Source organism: Nuphar pumila, chromosome 6, assembly GCF_984573655.1.
Source record: "Nuphar pumila chromosome 6, dmNupPumi1.hap1.1, whole genome shotgun sequence".
Classification (NCBI taxonomy): domain Eukaryota; kingdom Viridiplantae; phylum Streptophyta; class Magnoliopsida; order Nymphaeales; family Nymphaeaceae; genus Nuphar; species Nuphar pumila.
In genome coordinates, this window is record NC_143254.1 from 31882136 (window position 1) to 31896041 (window position 13906).

Below are 13906 nucleotides of genomic sequence, written 5' to 3' on the forward strand. Positions count from 1 at the left end.
TGTGTGTATGTTCACACATTTATTCTCAAGGTTATTGCGTTATCGACTAAAGTATCTTGCTGAAGATACTTTCACAACCTGATCCATCTGAAAGTTTCTAATTGGTAAATATTATATATTCAATTAAGCATTAAAAGATGTAGACAAACTTAGAATTAATATGCATTGCATTTTAGTAATCTAAACTTTAATTCATTTTTACATATACTTCCTATTGCCCTTTTGTCACGGAAATTGTCAGATTGAAATGAATCCTAGAATAATACTCAGAGAACTCATTGAATTTCATACATTTTGAATATGATATATCATTGGTTTTTTTATTTCAACTTAAAATGTTTGGTTGGCTTGGATATATTCTTTTTATATTCAGATTTTGACATTATTTAGAAAGGTTATTAAGCTTCTATTTTGTTAGCATATATTTTTTTTAATAAACAGTTGATTCCATTAATTTACATATTTTTTATTGGCGGGTAATTAGGTCTAGAACACCGATCATATCGAGACCCGAACTGAAACCCGAACCCATTAAGACCCAAACCGTTAATACCCGAAACCACTAACCTATATGGGTCTACATTTTCAGCCATACCCAGATCCAAACCTTACCCAAATCAAAACGGGTCTACTGAAGATCCGACCTGATGTGCACCCAACCCTTTAACCCATATGGGTCCACAGTTTTTAGCTGTACCCGAACCCGAATGAGATTGAGTTGGGTTTGGGTCTCACTTTTAGACCCGATTCAGAATCGGTCTGATAAGACCTGACCCGGTTACACCCCTAATCAGAACAGTGTTTTTCAAGTACTGCAATGCACCCAGATCATGTCAAACCTTATGTAGAGTTGACATGCAATCATAATTAAATAATTAACTACACAAACAAGTTCCTGTGTCCTACTTTTCACAAAACTCTCCCGTTCATGTTTCTTGTCATATCTTATGTCTGTCGATGTCGATGTGACGTTGATTATAAAGTTGTAGTCTATATATTTACAAGGTTGAAACTTATCCTAGTAAGCATCATGATGGAAGACAATTGTTTGTATGTTTTGGTATGTGATTTTAAGCATGATGTGTACGGCAATCATATGGGCCAATAGGGATTCTTACTTTCTTTGATGTGTTGCTTCCCTATTAACTATTGTTTGCATCTTAATCTTTACTGCCATATTTCTAGTTCATATTATGTTTCCTATGATGCACATGATCTTTTCATCAGACATCTTTCATGCTTCTTTCATGTCAAATTCAATCAGATTGTACATTTGTACCTTACTCAAGTCTCACATTTTGCTGTCCTGAAGGTTTCACTAGATCTTGTAAAGAGTTTATATGCCAAGTTCATTGACTGGGATGAGGAGATGTATGATAATGAAACCGATACTCCTGCTCATGCAACAAAGTAAGTTCATCAAATGTTATCAACTTCAGTTAAGTTAATCAAATGCTATGAGTTTATGATTTTTTGCACTTGTATTTTTACATGTTCAGGTAAGTGTTTTTTTTCCTGTCCCTGTGAAGATAAGTTCTTGATATTGATTCTGATTGCTATGTGTAGTACAGGGATAAGTGAGGATTTGGGACAAGTTGAATACATTTTGACGGACAAAACTGGTACTCTAACAGAAAATAAAATGATGTTTAGAAGATGTTGCATAAATGGTGTCTTTTATGGAAATGGAAATGGAGATGCCTTGAAAGGTAGAATCCTCTTGTTTCCACTCTTGTTTTTCTAAGCATATGCATGATTGAGAATATTAATTTGTACATGCAGATTTGCATCAGTCTGTTATGGGTGTTTGGTGCATGCCTGATTAAGATTTAACAATTTATGAATTCTGAACAATGGAAGAGGTTACTTCATGGGTCACCTAACATATATATAGTAATTCAGCATAAATTCCAGCTAGATTCTCACACTTCAGCAAGGGAAAGAAAGAAGAGAATACTGTTTCTGCCTTTTTCTGGTGTTGGTACTTGAAAATGATAACATTGTTTGTTTGGTCTCACAAGAAATACTTTGGTCTAAGTTTGTAATTGTTCATGATGATATCACTTGCTTTCCTCCATTAGCAAGCATTCCTATTTTCATAGTTCTGTAAGGTGATTTATCAGGACATGTCCAAAAGGTTCTTAGTAGGCGCATGCAACAAATGCTTTCCCTGCACTTCCTCACTAATCACATTTTTCTTTTTCTGTCTGAGTAAAAAATCAATTTCCAAGAACTGAAGATGAGAAACAAGATCCATTACATATGATCAAATTCATACAACTGCAATGAAGTATACGGAAATGTAATACAATAATGCTTGATGCATTCACAAGGTCCAATAATGGACAAGCACAAAATCACAAGAGAGAAATAGAGAAGAAGTCTACTAAGGGACGATACAAGAGGCCTTTAAAAGGCTACACTTAAAAAAGTATAAGATCTTTATTGAATGAGAGCTAAAAAACTTAAAAGAATACAGTGGGGAACTGTTAGGAAATAGGCGAAAATACAAGTAACAAGTTATAACACTTGAAGGACCAATAATGAACAAGAAAACACAAGCACATAAAGTGCAAATACACAAACCCACAAAGGAGAAATTACGTGCACATAAAGTGTAAATATATAAACCCATAAAGAGATAATGCCAAAAGGCTAAAAATAAATAATTTTATTAAGAGAGTGTGAGAACTCTATACAAGAATCAGGGCAACACCCCTTTATATACAAGGCAAAAAAGAGATTGAGGGAGCATTGGGGCTTCCCACAATAGTCATTTGGGAGCCCCAACTGTAACGACCCCAACTCATAAACCTTAAAAAGTGCGTTTTTTTTTTTACAAAAGCGGAAACAATCCTAGAGACCCGGGGCCTTTACAGTTAAACACAACCACCACCACAAGGGATCTCATACCCATCTTTCATACCAAACCAAAATAAAACCAAACTTTATTTATTCAAATGTAAAGAGTCTGAGACATAAGTAAATGAAAGTAAAGAAAGCAAAAAGAAAGAGCCACGACATCCCAAGAATCTGCCTTGCAGTCGTGTAGTCTCATCGTGACTTTTTTCAAAAGCAAGTCCTCCCTACTAGGCATCTGAGTCTGCGAAAAACACAAAAAGTAGGGTGTCAAAATCCAAAAAATTCTGCGTATGAATCTCTCTGATGAAACAAATAAGCATAAATAATACAGATAAGATTCATGCAATAATTTAAAGGGATTCATTTATGACAAATTCATAATTCAATTAATCATTTATGCAATAGAGAACAATTGTTAAGCATGAGGGACAATTTAATAATCAATAGAGACCACAAGTTAAGCAATATAAACATTTAGCATGCAGTAAGAAAGAAGCATCATGCATTCATCAATATATCACAATTAATGGAATAAGTAAATATGCATGATCTAATGCATAACAGGAATATGCATGACTTCAGTGCAAAGTATGAGTAAATTATTACTTCTAATTCGAAATTTCTTTTCATATGCATATCTCTATTAAATGCACATAATTTAAGTTTCTCTTTTTAATTACCGTTGCCCGCGGATAGACAAAATAAGTAAAATCCCGGAGGTCAAGTTAGGTTTTCAAGGTAGCTTAACACACAATTTATATTTTATTGATGAGTTCCAAACTTAGCCCTTGATCGAAATAACTTTCAGAACATTAGACCACCTATCTAATGTCGGGGACACCAGAGATCACCCATCTACAAGTATCACTTTTCTTGTTATACCAAAACAACAGCTGTATCTACACACCACCCCATGCAAAGTGACGTACTCTCCCTAAAACCGTGGTCAGGAGAAAGAACCTCAACATCGGGTTCAAGGGTAACAACAATGCACACTGAGTTTTTGTATTTTCGTGGTTTTCTCAAAACCGCAACTCCAAGAGTCTCGTACTCCTATCGAGACATCTTAGAAAGTACATTATACTGTTCTTTTGTTTTTATTAGATTATTGTTATCCCATTTTTTCAATTTGCAATTCAGCATGCAAACAAAGGCAACAACTCACATCTACCCCTGCGAGAGCCATCACGGGACTCCGGCTTGTGGAAACACATAGAACAATGCAATGCAGTACAAAATATTAATGTGATTTTTGCGATGCATTTAAAATAAATAAAGGAGCAACCCACAACTCAAGGCTCACACTATCAAATTTATTTTCTAGAGAGAGAGAGAGAGAGAGAGAGAGAGAGAGAGAGAGAGAGAGAGAGAGAGAGAGAGAGAGAGAGAGAGATTCACAAATGGCTTGGGGTGGCACTGCAATACACGACCTCCTGAACCCTAAACATTATAAAGTAAAAATATATACATTTTACAAGAATGCCATTAATGAGATCCTATTTAACATGTGTTTCTTATAATATGCGTATGGATATGGATCCAGATCCATACACATATGCAAACTGTATTCTAACACCCTCCCTCAAGTTGTACGTGATTTTGGAGCATGTACAACTTGCTCTTCAATAGCCAAAATTGACGTCCTGTTAATCCCTTGGTAAACAGGTCTGCCACTTGATCTTCTGTTCGAACATGACGTAGTTCTATCTCTTTCATCTCGACTTTCTGCCGTATGAAATGTTGATCAATCTCAATGTGCTTCGTTCTGCTATGCTGGACAGGATTACATGCAATGTTTATTGCGCTTTTAGTGTCACATAAAAGAAATGATCGAATAATTGTCTCCCCAAGATCACTCAATAAGTGTCTAATCCATGTGGCTTCTGCCGTGCCTGCAGCCATCGATCTGTATTCAGCCTCTGTACTCGATCGTGCCACTGCCTTTTGTTTTCTGCTGCTCCAAGACACTAAATTGTGCCCAATATAAACACAATATCTAGAAACAGATCGTCTCTCATCTGGATCCCCTGCCCAATCTGCGTCTGTATAAGTGATGAGTGCATGTCCTCTATGCAGATTATCGTTCTTGCGATAAACAAGTCCGTCTCCTATAGTTCCTTTTAAATAGCGTAGAATGCGCTTCACAGCTTCCATATGACCCTCCGTTGGAGCATGCATAAACTGGGATACCTGATTGACAACATAAACTATATCAGGTCTGGTAAAGGTCAAGTATTGTAACATCCCCACGAGACTTCTATACGTTGTAGGGTTGACACAAAGATGACCATCTTCAGAGCTTAGCCTTTGATGTAATACACTAGGAGTGCGGACTGGTTTGCAATTCGTCATCCCGGCTCTTTCCAGAAGGTCAAGAGTGTATTTTTGTTGCATGAGTGTCAATGTGTCTTGTTGTCTGTCAACTTCCACACCAAGAAAGTACCGCAACTCCCCTAAATCTTTCATCTTGAAAGTTTTCATTAAAAACTGTTTCACATCTTGCACATGACTATATGAGCTCCCAGTAATCACAATGTCATCAACATATATAAGAAGAAGTATAACAATGTCCGCCTTTTGGTAAATAAAGAGTGAGTGATCCAGAGAGCATCTTCTAAAACCATAACTCTGAATCTGCATAGAGAAACTTTCAAACCAGGAACGGGACGCCTGTTTCAACCCATACAGAGATTTCCTTAGTCTGCACACCCAGGCAATAGGATCCTTCTCGGCATAACCAGGTGGTTGCTCCATATACACTTCTTCCTTTAAAGTTCCATGCAAAAATGCATTTTTAACATCCATCTGGCTAAGGCTCCAACCTTGATCGACTGCTAGGGATATGATAATACGAATAGTACCCATTTTGACTACGGAACTAAAGGTTTCGTCATAGTCTTCACCATATTGTTGTGTGAATCCTCGAGCAACAAGGCGCGCCTTATATCTGTCAATGCTTTCTTCAGGCTTATATTTTATTTTATAAACCCATTTTGAGCCAACTACATTCTTTCCTTCTGGCCGAGGGACTATTTCCCAAGTCTGGCATTCATGAAGAGCTTCCATTTCTTCATTCATAGCTTCGGTCCAATGACGGGATTGAAGAGCTTGATTAAAACAGGTGGGTTTATCCTGTTTTGTGAGCTGAGACATAAACAACTGGAAATCAAGGGAGAAGGTCTCATAACTCACCCATCGTTGAATAGGATGCTTAATGCGTGACAGCCTTTGAGTCGAATCATTGGCGATGCTTTCCTCCACATTCCTCGGCTCTGTATTTTTGCTCCGTCTAGTGTATATCTGTCTAGAGAAACGTTCTACTGGGGGTGACTCAACTGGAGATAATTCAACATGCATTTGTGAGTCATTCAACTCCCTACTCAAGCCGAAGGAAGAACAATTTGTTTGACATGTTTCTCCTGTATTAGCAAAAAGATCTGCGCTCATCCATGGATCATATACTTCTAATTCTCGAGATGACAACACTGCAGAGTCATTGACCTGAAAATTTTGTTCGTCAAAAATAACATTTCTGGAGGTCCTAATACGTTTTGTAGTAGGATCATAGCATCGATAACCTTTGTATTCATCTGCATACCCAACAAATCTGCACTTGACAACCTTGTCCTGAAACTTATTTCGCAGAGATGAATCAATATGTACATAACAGACACAACCAAAAACACGCAGCTCATCGTAAGAGGGATGTTGCCCAAATAAAGTATAATAGGGAGATTTCCGACCCAAAAGTGCCATAGGAAGACGATTTATGATATGAACATATGTGTGAAAAACTTCTGTCTAGAGACTAACGGGCACATTGCTATCATGTAACATGCTCATCACGCTCTCGACAATATGCCTGTGTTTTCTCTCCGCAACCCCATTTTGTTGAGGAGTATGAGGGCAAGAAACCTGTCAGCTTATTCCTTTATCCCGAAGAAAGGCAATAAACTCGTTCGACGAATACTCTCCTCCACCATCACATTGTAAATGCATAATATCACAAGCAAACTTTGTTTTGACCATCGAATGGAATTCCCGAAATATTTGAAAAACTTCATGCTTGTGTTTTAAGAAATATATCCAAGTATAACGAGAATAGAATCAATAAAGACAACATAGTAACTGTTAAAATGTATCTCCTAAATTCGTTGATGTAAATATAAATATATATACTTATATACATAGAGATACATATACATATAATATTTATATGTATATGTATCTCTATTTATATAAATATGTATATTTATATATTTTTCTTTTTATTACCCGATAAGGGTATAATTGTAATTTCACCTCTTGCGCATATTCCATTTGGAATATGTTGTATCTTTTTCTTTTTTATTTTTTGTACCTTTTTATTTTTATTTTTTATTCTTTTCACCTTTTTCAAAAAGGTGCATTGGGGGTCCCCCAATAGAGTCGTTGGGGGGCCCCCAACGGTCACAAATGTGACCGTTGGGGGCTCCCCAACGACTCCTTTGGGAGCCCCCTTGCACTTCCTTCTTCTTGTATAAATAGGGGTGTTCCCCTCTTGTTTTCCCTAAGCTTGAGAGTCTCAAGCATTCGGTTCTTTCTATGAAATACATGCCATAGTGCATGTTTATTATTTTTACGCTTTTGCGTACTTTGTTCAAGTGTTGTGAGAGTGCCTTCGTGCACATCTTTTCTATATTATTTGTGCTCGTATGCGTATTGTCTTATCATAGACATTTTCACATGGTATCAGAGCAAGGTTGATTATTGAAGATCGTGGGATTCTCCATTTTCGAGTGCCTCGAAAAACGTGCCTTCCGATCTTTGAAGTTTGAAGTGGTGGATCTTTCTTCTCAAATATTTTAGAAGAATCTTGTGCAAAGTTGGTGTTGGAAATATTGTGTTGGTATACCTTTTTCCTCTACCTCTTTACTCTCTAATGGGCGAAAAAGCGTCCCATTTTGCTCTTGGTTTCAAATTAAATGGGTCGAACTATCATGTTTGGGCCGGAAATATAGAGGCTCATATAAAAGGGAAGGGCCTATGGGGATATGTACTTGGTACAATTCCGGAACTGGAACCCAAGATTACCGTGGTAAATGGAAGCGAAATCAAGATTCTTGAGGGAGAAGAAAGAACCAAAGCCCTTGAAGAATACTTCAAGAAGCACGATGAATGAGAAATGAAGAATTTCAAGATTCTTTCATGGTTTTTCTCATCCGTGGAAACCAAGATTAATGCCAACATTATTAAATTCAAAAAGGCATCGGAAGCTTGGCATTATCTTGAAAAAATGTACACATCAAGGGATCTCTCTCATAAGTACTACCTTCAAAAGAAGGCTATTTCCCTTACTCAAGGTGAAATGACGATTATGGAATATTTTGCCGATCTTTCTTCTATTTGGGATGAGCTTGCAATGCTTGAACCAAAATGGAGTGGAGAAGCAATTGAGCTCCGTCACAAGCAACTTGAAGATCTGTTCTTCAACTTTTTGAATGGGCTAAGGCCCGAATTTGGGCAAATAAGGTCATCTCTTCTTTCCTCCTTTTCTCCCCTTTCTCTTGAAGATGTTCTCACCAAATTAAGTGGTGAACAGACTCGTATGAATTTATGTAAACAAGGACCAAATGTTCTTGCGGTTCCTTGTAGTATTGAAGAAAACAGTGAGGTTAATGCCGTATCGAGACCCGGAAACAATGTAAGAACCTATCGTCCCCCTCACTTTAAATTTCAAAAGCAAGGAGAAAATGGTGAACAAAGAGGAAAAATGGACTATAGCAAAACTATTTGTCATTTTTGTAAAGAATCGGGGCATATCTGTAATGAAAAGAGGCGGAAGCACCAATAGAGCAAAAGGCACTCTTTAAGAGTGACCACTAGAGCCAAGCACACAAATACCAAATGTGCACACACAAAACTCTCAAAAATAGAAAATGACTTAAAGTCATAAGTTGGATATTATTGAAGAAAAGAAGAGAAGGGTGAAAAACCCATACCTTTACAAGGGGGAACCTCCTCTTTATATAGAGGAGGAAAGCATTAAAGGAGGACCATAAAGGGGGCTCCCTTCTAGTCGTTGGGAGCCCCAACGCTCATAAATATGACTGTTGGGGCCCCAACGACTAGATAGATGGGGCCCCTTTATGGTTACAAAAAGTAAAAATAGAAAAATTAAAAAGGAAAAAGAAAAAGGGGAAAAAAGAAAAAAGGTAAAAAAGAAAAAAGTACATGTGGAATTACCAAAACACCCCTATCGGGTTTTTGGTTTATACAAAACAGGAAATAGCTATATTATTATGTATATATACATATATACGTATATATACTTATCTATATATATACAAATGTATATATATAAGTATATCTATATATATATTTATATATACATAATTTAACATGCCCCCTCAAACTTTACGGGGAGAAGACCGAAAGTTTTCTAAGAAGAAACATGAATCGTGGAGTTGGGAGCGCCTTGGTGAAGAAGTCAGCCAGTTGATATTCTGAAGTGACATATGGTAATGTGATGGTCCCTCTGAGATATTCATCTCGAACATAATGGCAATCCATTTCGATATGCTTGGTCCGCTCATGAAAGGTGTGATTGTTGGCAATGTATATCGCACTTTTGTTATCACAACAGAGCTTGGTGGGAGTGGAAATGGGAACGCCCATGTCACCAAGGTGACTTCTGAGCCATACGATTTTCATAGTTGTCATTGCCATAGCCCGATATTCAGCTTCAGTAGATGATAGTGAAACCTTCTGTTGCTTCTTGCATCTCCACGAAATGAGAGATTCACCTAAAAAAATGCAAAGACCCGTAATTGAGATACGATCATTGGGATTTCCTCCCCAGTCAACATCAGTAAAAGCCGTTAATTCAAGAGATGAGGAAGAGGATAAGAAGAGTCCCTTAGAGATGGTATTTTTGATATATCGCACAATTCTCATTACGGCCGCCATATGAACCGTAGTAGGTGCGTACTGAAACTGGCTCGCTGCATGAACTACATGAGCTATGTCTGCACGTGTGATGGATAGATAGGTGTGGGATCCAATTAATTGACGGTAGGGGGTTGGATCTTCAAGAAGAACACCATCTTCAAGTCTTAGTTTCGAATTGATAACTTCGGGAGTCTCAAGTTTCTTTTCATCAGATATTTCTGATTTGGTACAAATTTCTGGAGCTAACTTCATTTGAGATAAGATGTATCCTCGCGCGGAATAAGCCACTTCAATTCCTAAAAAATATCTCAAATAACCAAGATCAGACATATCAAAAGAAGATAATAATGGAGTCACCTGTCCTTTTAACAAAAAGAGCAGTGTCAGTATAGCAAGAAGAAAAACCTAATTTGATTAATACATTACTAAACTTGTCATACCAAGCTTTAAGAGCTTGCTTAAGTCCATATAAATTGTTTTTTAATTTTAAAACTTTTTCATCCAAATTCATACCTAGAGGCGGTTCCATATAAACTTCTTCATTTAAATTACCATTCAAAAAGACATTTTTAACATCAAGTTGAAAGATTGGCCATTTTTTAACAGAGGCAATAGCAATAAGGGCTCGAACACTAGTCATTCGAGCAACTGGGGCAAAAGTTTCATCATAATCTACCCCATACTCTTGGGTAGATCCTTTGGCTACCAACCTAGCCTTATGTCTTTTTAATGAACCATCACTCTTAGTCTTTACCTTAAACACCCATCTACATCCAATGGGTTTCTTGCCATTGGGAGGATCAATGATTTCCCAAGTTTGCGCCTTTTTAAGGGCATTAAGTTCAAGTTCCATAGTTTCATTCCAATGAGCATATTGTTTAGCATCATTGTAATGAGATGGTTCATGAAAGGAGTGAAGAGCAAGTAGGCATGCTCGAAAGTTAGGAGAAAAAGAGTCATAAGAAACAAATCTATTTGGTATCTTGGGAATACGATTTGATCTTCTTTGAGAGGTCTCTTCTATGGACTCACTTTGAGAGAATTTTTCAAGGGCACAAGGAGGATTTATTTCATTCCTTCTAGAGTAGACTTGTATTTGTCTCGAAGCATTTTCAACTAAGTTTTGATCATTATTTTGATGTTCAAAAAAATCTTCATTAAGAGATTCACTAGGATCAACATGATCATCTATGATATTTTCTTGAGGTAACAAGTCAAATAAAAAGGAATAGTCAATATTTTCATTTGGTTGGTGCGAAAAACCATTTTCTTCTTCGAGGAATGTGACATCTTTTGAGATATAAAGTTTATTCTTAAGCATGTCAAAACATCGATATCCTTTTTGTTTTTCGCCATATCCCAAAAAAATACATTCAATAGCCCTAGGAGAAAGTTTGTCATTTTTGCGAGTTAAAACAAAGCATTTACATCCAAAAATTGTTAATCTTTTATAATCGGGAGACATATTGTAAAGTTTTTCAAATGGAGAAAGATTTTTCAAAGAGGATGAAGGGATTCTATTAATGAGATATGTTGAGGTTAGAACCGCTTCGGCCCAAAAGGATTTTGGGATATTTTTTGAAATCAATAACGTTCTTGTAGTTTCTATTATGTGCCTATGCTTTCTTTCCGCAAGACCATTTTGTTGCGGAGTGTTGGGACAAGAACGTTGATGACAAATACCATTTTCTTTTAAGTAGCTTTGAAAATCATTAGACATATATTCACCTCCCGAATCGAACCTAAGAATAGACAGATTTCCCAAAAATTGATTTTTAACCATTGCATGAAATTCTTTAAAGAAAGAGAAGACTTCGGATTTGCGACTTAGGAAATATATCCACGTAAATCGAGTGAAGTCATCAATAAAGACCACATAATACGAAAAACCTCCTTTAGATAAAATAGGGGAAGGTCCCCACACATCGGAATGAACAAGTTCAAATGGCCGAGTGGTAAAGTAACTTCTTTGAGGAAATGGAGTAGCTTTAGATTTCCCAAAAATGCAATCTTTACAAGTCATGTGATTGTCTTTACAAGTATTGTTCAAAAACGGAAAAAGAGACATTTTTACAAAATTTGGATGACCAAGTCTCTTATGCCAAATTCCAATACTTTTGTCTTTTACAAAATTGCAAGATGACTTAGATGGAAGCGTCAAAAAATCCATAAAATAGAGATCACCCCTTCTATGGCCTTGCCCAATCAGCTTCCCTGACTGGAGATCCTGCACGGTGTAATCTTTAGGTGAGAAAGAGACTTGGCATCCATGATCGGTGATTTGGGAAACGGAAAAAAGATTTAAATTAATTTTTGGAACGATTCTTACTTTAGGAACGAAAAAGTTTTGAGAATTTTTGAAGTCAAGTGTTCCAATACTTTCAATTTTCAATGATGTTCCATCGGCTGTTGAAACATAGGAGGACATGGGTTCGGAAAAAACATTTGAAAGAGAGTTTTTATGAGATGTCATATGAAAAGAAGCACCAGAGTCTAGTATCCACATACCTGGAGGTGATGAAGAGTAGGCGATGGCGGCTCTGGATGTTGAAGGAGAAGTCTTGAGAAGGTGTTGGAGAACTTCGGAGATATGATTAAGAGTTTCTTTGATATCTCCTTCTTTTGTACTTTCTTCCTTCTTTGGAGAATTTTCTCCAACCACGGCTACTTTTTCCTTAAGTTTGGGACAAACCGGTCTAATGTGTCCCGGTTCATTACAATAATGGCATATTATTCCCTTTCTAGGCCCATTACTATTTTTGTTAAAGTGAGGAGGTCTATATGCTTTAACATTTGATCCGGGCCTAGTAACGGCCAAAACTTCATCACTCTTAACGCTTAAGCCAAGTCGAGTTTCCTCTTGACATATTTCGGCAAGGGCGTCTTCAATAGGTAGGGCTTTGCTTTTATGGAGAAGAGATGCCCTAACTTGTTCAAATTCCGGGCGAAGACCATGAAGAAATTGAAAAAAGTGCTCTTTTCAATTTGTTCCCTTCTTAACTCAATATCTTCCGGAGCCACCCATTTAGGCTCAAGAAGGGCAAGCTCTTCCCAAAGAGGGGTTAGAGAGCTAAAATAGTCCCGGACACTCATATTCATTTGTTTGGTGGAACGGATTTTTTCTTGACAAAAAAATTGTCGAGCAAGATCCTTTTGGGTATACATACCCTTAAGGAAAAACCAAGCCTCATTGGCCCTTCTAAATTTGGCAATATTCGCACAATTTTTAAGATCAACATTGTTCATAAACCATGCCAAAATTTTGGCATGGTTACTTTCCCAATCCTCAATTTTGGATTGATGGTCATTAATGGCTTTGATGCGCTCATCGCCATCTAAAGCTTTTTCAACCTCATTTTCGATTTTGGTGAGAACAAGAGAGGGTTCGGGAGTAGTTCCCATAACAAAACCCCAAAGTTTCTTACCTCTTAGATGATTTTCCATAGCGGAGGCCCACATGAGATAGTTGGACCCATTTAGCTTAAAAGAAAGCTCCACTTTATAGTCACGTTCCATCGGCACCAAATATACTTCCTTTCTTCAAAAACTTTGAGAGGCACGCGTTCCAAGGTGACAAAAGAGAAGCCCAATCACCAACCGAGCTCTGATACCATGTAATGAAAAGAGGCGGAAGCACCAATAGAGCAAAAGGCACTCTTTAAGAGTGACCACTAGAGCCAAGCACACAAACACCAAATGTGCACACACAAAACTCTCGAAAATAGAAAATGACTTAAACTCATAAGTTGGATATTATTGAAGAAAAGAAGAGAAGGGTGAAAAACCCATACCTTTACAAGGGGGAACCTCCTCTTTATATAGAGGAGGAAAACATTAAAGGAGGACTGTAAAGGGGGCTCCCTTCTAGTCGTTGGGAGCCCCAACGATCATAAATATGACTGTTGGGGCCCCACCGACTAGGTGGGGCCCCTTTATGGTTCCAAAAAGTAAAAATAGAAAAATTAAAAAGAAAAAAGAAAAAGGGGAAAAAAGAAAAAAGGTAAAAAAGAAAAAAGTACATGTGGAATTACCAAAACACCCCTATCGGGTTTTTGGTTTATACAAAACAGGAAAAAGCTATATTATTATGTATATATACATATATACGTATTTA

At 37.1% G+C, this 13906-nt stretch overlaps 1 protein-coding gene across 2 annotated transcripts in view; it reads left to right on the plus strand.

Moving 5' to 3' along the window:
- The window catches only part of LOC149834557 (phospholipid-transporting ATPase 2-like), a 220273-nt gene that overhangs the window by 89080 nt on the left and 117287 nt on the right, over positions 1-13906 (plus strand). For both annotated transcript variants that reach the window (XM_090011481.1, XM_090011482.1), the window contains exons 9-10: positions 1313-1410; positions 1567-1709. In XM_090011481.1, coding sequence (XP_089867607.1) covers positions 1313-1410; positions 1567-1709 — 241 coding nt within the window. The remainder of the gene's footprint in view (positions 1-1312; positions 1411-1566; positions 1710-13906) is intronic.